This window comes from Austrofundulus limnaeus, unplaced genomic scaffold (assembly GCF_001266775.1).
Source record: "Austrofundulus limnaeus strain Quisiro unplaced genomic scaffold, Austrofundulus_limnaeus-1.0 Scaffold326, whole genome shotgun sequence".
In the NCBI taxonomy this organism is placed as follows: domain Eukaryota; kingdom Metazoa; phylum Chordata; class Actinopteri; order Cyprinodontiformes; family Rivulidae; genus Austrofundulus; species Austrofundulus limnaeus.
Window position 1 is genome coordinate 284,392 of NW_013952728.1, and position 6,149 is coordinate 290,540.

Sequence of the window (6,149 nt, forward strand, 5' to 3'; positions counted from 1 at the left end):
TATTTATATGGTGCAAATATTTGTAAATAAAAAAACTGTATAAAAGTTGCAAACTCAAACTCATATCTCCAATTTAAATGAGCTGAATGTTTTGAATTTTGAATGGCTAAAATAACACAAAGTWTGYAGATGAAGTTAGACTGCAACAACACTATATGGAAAATAAAAACAGGAGAATAAAAGTTTCCTGACTTTTCACACAAAAGGGGATCTTCAGTTCTCGTTAATTGACTTCCTTAATTACAAATTATGACTCTTAAAGGAGGTTTCCTAAACAGTCGATGCATTTTGTGTTTCCAGGTCCTTCACTGTCAAAGAACAAGTTCATAGTTGCCATAAACTGGACGGGGATCACCTTCCTGGATGAGCGAGAGAAGCGGCTGCTGGAGCTGTCGTTCCCAGAGGTGACTGCAGTCCACACCGCCAGGTAGAGATCTGTCTTACTGTTGACGAGGATCCAGAGATCAGGGGGAGTTTTCTGTGAAAACGTTGAAACTGGAACGGCTCTTGCTGTTTTCTTGTTGTTCCTCAGGGAGGCGAAAGCATCTGGTCAGGCTGCAAACCTGCTGACACTGAAAGGAGACTTCACACTGAGTGGGCCCATGGTGGAGGACATGGTGGAGCTCATCACCAAGTTCCTCAGTGGACTGATGGAGCGTTCGCAGTACGCCATAGCCCTGAAGGAAGTCAGCAGCCAAGGTTGGAGCTCTGATTCCTCCTGAACTCAGTTTATTTTTAGATTTTCTTTTAACYGATTCCTGAGTTGTCTTCTTCCCCAAACACAGATGATCCCACGATCCTGAACTTCAAAAAAGGAGAGCTCATCATAATCATCAAAGACAACGAGTTCTCTCAGCAGCGCGGCTGGATAAAGGGCCAAAGCAACAGCACCAAACAAACAGGAGCCGTCTCACTTGACGCCATCTTGATCCTCGCGACGCTTAGTAAACCCTCCAACGAGGTCCTGGTACGGGGATGCCAATCACACATCTTTCTCTGACAAACTGATGTGTCCCAGATGTTTTGACGCCWAAAATACTTTTTTTTWAAATGCAGAACCTCCTGAACCTTTCTCCAAACCAGAGGAAGAACTTCATACAAGCAAACCAGAAAGACAAAGGCACAGTGGAGAGAATAGCTCTCGCCACGCTGAAAGAATACTCTCTGGAGTATTTCAGGTAAACTGTTTGTCTCACTCTGATTTTTTCACCACCCAGTGAGTACACTATAGCCACTGTTCAAAGACTTGGTGCTCAGCTTCTTAACASAAGTGTCACTCATCAGTCCTCCTGTCCCACAGCACTGATCTTCAGAACTTTACAAAACCCTTATTTATGCTACAGGGATCTCTGAGTACATGTTGGCTTTATTGTGTTGTTAAAGTTGTTGCTTGAGGAGCATCAAATTTCCTAATTATTTACATAATTACAGTATATTACATATTCACTTAAGCACTATTTGTTACAATTATGTATAAAGTGCAATATGTATATTATAGATAAATGGAATTATTTTGTTACTGATGCAATGCATTCTGGCGATGATGATGGGTTATAGTTGAGACTAAAACACGGAGTCGAGGCTAAAAAATATGTGAAAATCAAGTTAAATTAGTTTCTATGCTCTGCACAATATATGAGTTGAAACAATGAAACACGATGTTTATTAAATTACTAGTATATATGTGGTGTTAGCTCTCGAGCTAATATAATTAGTTTTAGCTTCTGAACTAATATTGTGAGCTGAGGAGCTAATGCCATATATAAATATAATACAAAGAAACATGCAGTATTAGCTCCTGTGCTAATATKATTAGCATTAAATTCTAAGCTAATGTTGTTAGCTTGGGAAGTAAACATTAGCTCAGAAGTTAACACTAATATTTTTAGCTCAGGAGTTTTAATAAATAATGTGGTGTTAGCACTTGAGCTAATGTCACATCGCAACATATATGTATTAGTTTGGGAGCTAAAACTGAACGCTATAAGGTTAAAGCTGAGGTGAGCATCCATGAAGMAGCTCTGTTGTCCTCCATGCTGAGTCATTTCTACATTCTCTAATCTGTCAACACGCTCTGGTTTCATTTAAAAGGGCTGAATGTCAGATAGTGTCCAARATTCTGAGCTAATATTATGAACAGAAAATGGATAGAGCTCGCACYAGACCTAGTAAGCAAATGGCGTAGTCCGTGTGACAATTCTTATTAATTTTTTTAACTAAACAGTCTACACTATATTTATTGTCTTGCTTATAGTTGACGTAAATATTTATGAAATAATATCTAATGCTTCTGGCTGTACAGAGCAGCAGATTANCTCGCACTAGACCTAGTAAGCAAATGGCGTAGTCCGTGTGACAATTCTTATTAATTTTTTTTTACTAAACAGTCTACACTATATTTATTGTCTGTTTATAGTTGACGTAAATATTTTATGAAATAATATCTAATGCTTCTGGCTGTACAGAGCAGCAGATTAAAGCAATTTTGTGCTACTGCAGTAGATTCACTATAAGTTTCTCCCTCACACTGGACATCTTAAAGACATTTTTTTCTTCTTCGGCAGTTAAACTACCAGACTGTGTTTATAAAGACATTGGACTTGTATCCCACAGGCAGCCCACCAAGGATGTGAACCGTCAGGTGATTTCTCGAAATGCGGCCCCAGAGCGGCTGTGGGCCCACTCCAGAGAGCCGATCAGACAGCCTCTGCTCAAGAAACTGCTGGGCAACTCAGAGCTCAGCCACAAGGCCTGTCAGGCTTTCACTGATATCCTTCCATTTAATGTGTGTCTGTATCTGTGTGTATGTGTCTGTATCTGTGTGTATGTGTCTGTATCTGTGTGTGTACTGTATGTGCTCACCACTGTATCTTTCAGGGGTTATCTGATAATCTCTTGTACCATTTTCCTATTTCACCATTTAACCTTTAAAAATATTCACTCCTTTGAATGTTTTATGCCTTTATTMCTGTCATAAAYCAATCGTGGTATTGTAGGTCTTGTAGACACCTTCAAAGGGAAGTGTTCCWCAAATGTCCCACTGAGAGACGGCTTTGGGGCAAACCCAGGACTTGCTGGGAAGATTATCACAGCTGGCCTCAGAGTCCTTTCAGATGAGCTGGAGGAGGTAGCTGGGGAAAGAGGGCTCTGTGGATCTCTGCTGTCGCCCTAGTGGTCTGGATGAATCAATGACTAGTTGGTGTTTCACAGAAAAGGAGTAGCAAATGTCCAACTTTGACTCAATATTTTTACAAAGTTATGTGTTGGCCCAAATTCAATGGACCAAATAAACATCCCACATAACAACACTTTTGGGGCCAGTTCTGGCCCACACAAAGCACTAAACACTAACATTTGGTCCAGATACCACAAAGCGTGATGGCTCTTTGGTGGCCCAGATGTAGTTTGCCAGAGGTGGTCAGCGCTTGAGCCAGCACCACGTAAACCACATTAATGGGGTGCTGGCTCAACTGGCCCAACCACATTTGGGCCACTTGTGGCACTGACAGGTTTGGGTCACATAAACCAAACCACAAATGGGCCAGTTGTGGCACTAACAGATTTGGTCCACATAACCCAAACCACAGCCGGGCTAGTTGTGGCACTAACAGATTTGGGCCACATAAACCAAACCACGAACGGGCCAGTTGTAGCACTAACAGATTTGGGCCATATAAAACAAACCACAAATGTGCTAGTTGTGGCATTGGTAGATTTGGGCAACATAAACCAAACCACAAATGGGCCATTTGTGGCAATGACAGATTTGGGCCACATAAACCAAACCACAACCGGGACAGTTGCGACACTAACAGATTTGGGCCACATAAACCAAACCACAACCGGACCAATTGTGGCACTAACAGATTTGGGCCACATAAGCCAAACCACAAATACGCTAGTTGTGGCATTGACAGGTTTGGGCCACATAAACCAAAAAAAAATAAATGGGCCATATAAACCAAACCACAACCGGACCAGTTGTGGCACTAACAGATTTGGGCCACATAAACCAAACCACAAATATGCTAGTTGTGGCATTGACAGGTTTGGGCCACATAAACCAAACCACAAATGGGCCATTTGTGGCAAGACAGATTTGGGCCACATAAACCAAACCACAACCGGGACAGTTGTGACACTGACAGATTTGGGCCACATAAACCCAACCACAAATATGCTAGTTGTGGCATTGACAGGTTTGGGCCACATAAACCAAACCACAAATGGGCCATTTGTGGCAATGACAGATTTGGGCCACATAAACCAAACCACAACCGGACCAGTTGTGGCACTAACAGATTTGGGCCATATGAACCAAACCACAAATGTGCTAGTTGTGGCATTGTCAGATTTGGGCCACATAAACCAAACCACAAATGGGCCAATTGTGGCAATGACAGATTTGGGCCACATAAACCAAACCACAACCGGGACAGTTGGAACACTAACAGCTTTGGGCCACAGAAGCCAAACCACAACAGGACCAGTTGTGACACTAACAGATTTGGGCCATATAAACCAAACCACAAATGTGCTAGTTGTGGCATTGACAGATTTGGGCCACATAAACCAAACCACAACCGATCCAGTTGTGGCACTAGAATATTTGAGCCATATAAACCAAACCACAACCGGGCCAGTTGTGGCACTTGCAGATTTGGGCCATATAAAGCAAAGCACGAATGTGCTAGTTGTGGCATTGACAGATTTGGGCCTCATAAATCAAACCACATATGGGCCAGTTGTGGCACTGACAGGTTTGGGCCACATAAACCAAACTACAACCATGTGGCTTTGATATATTTGGGCCACATAAACCAAACAACAGCTGGACCAGTTGTGGCATGTCATCTTAAAACAGTGCCATTATTCCCATACCTGGCCCACATCTGGTTGACAAACCACTTGACATATGTCAGTCGTCCCAGCCTGACACTAGATCTGGCCCACACCAGTCTGCTGTGTGGGACTCTAATYTTCTTCATGTAGGTTCTCTTTGCTCCTGGTTGAAAGGTTTTAAARTCCGATGTTTCTTATTGTTTCTCCTTGACTTCTGTGCACCCATCCTGAAGTACATGGGAGATTACCCCACCAGACAGTTGCAGAGTCATGTCGAGCTTACTGAACTGATCTTCGGTCCTGCCACTAAATACGACGCCCTCAGGGATGAGATCTACTGCCAGATCATGAAGCAGATGACCAGCAATAACAACAGGTTGGTGGGATATTTCTTCTCTTATCAAACTGACTCCACCAGGCTCTCTGATTTATCAGTCTACATCCATTCAGATACGTACATCATGTGTTTTGCTGTAAAAAGGAGACCCGTTTTCTGAACGTTGTCGGTCTGTTTGTCAGGTTCAGCATTGAMCAGGGATGGCAGCTGCTCTGGCTCTGCTGTGGTCTGTTTCCTCCCAGCCAGTCTCTCCTGAGGCACGCGCAGAGGTTTCTGGAGTCGCGTCGCAGAGATAACCTGGCCTCCGACTGTCTGCAGCGTCTGCAGAGCTCGATGAGGTTCGACGGGCACAYGGAACACGTCTGACACAAAACATGACACTTGTTCGTGCTTGCAGAGCCTGACATGCAGCTACATTCACACAATGCTCTGCTGTGATGGAAGAAGCAAGCTTCATGTTGTGACAGCTTGAGTTTTGTCATGGTGAGGTAAACTGAGTTAAAGGAAATCATATTCTGCGTTCTTTGAGAGGTGTGCAGCACTGCTTGCAGTGATGGACAAACACAGTAACAGATAATCTGTGAATGCAAATCACCTTYGCAGCAGAATGACCGACTGAGCTCTGTATCTGGGTGACCTTTGCTATAAATACATCTTATTTACATTCAGCATTTTTACAAACAACGACCAGAAACAGACTTTCACAAACAGGTGAAAACTAGAGTGGTGCTGTTAGTACAAGKTTTTTCTGTAATATAAAAGAAAAAGAAAACTCTGGAGACAAATCTATCCCTTAGTAAAAATAAACATTCTGGTAAATTAACATAAAACTACATCTACCTAAAGAATATTTGAGACATTTCATATGAGATGCTGTTCGGAAAGTGGCTTGTGTTAAAAACAACAGCAAAAGTTTGTCACAAAAATTTAATCGAAATGCTAAATCTAAATGTTAAAGCTACATATATAC

At 42.4% G+C, this 6,149-nt stretch overlaps 1 protein-coding gene across 1 annotated transcript in view; it reads left to right on the forward strand.

Annotated features, from left to right (window-relative positions):
• myo7ba (myosin VIIBa) overlaps window positions 1–6,149 on the forward strand; it is a 49,766-nt gene that overhangs the window by 30,258 nt on the left and 13,359 nt on the right. The window contains exons 33-39 of the mRNA XM_014022345.1: window positions 301–427; window positions 533–699; window positions 786–967; window positions 1,057–1,178; window positions 2,614–2,768; window positions 5,065–5,218; window positions 5,362–5,517. Coding sequence (XP_013877799.1) covers window positions 301–427; window positions 533–699; window positions 786–967; window positions 1,057–1,178; window positions 2,614–2,768; window positions 5,065–5,218; window positions 5,362–5,517 — 1,063 coding nt within the window. The remainder of the gene's footprint in view (window positions 1–300; window positions 428–532; window positions 700–785; window positions 968–1,056; window positions 1,179–2,613; window positions 2,769–5,064; window positions 5,219–5,361; window positions 5,518–6,149) is intronic.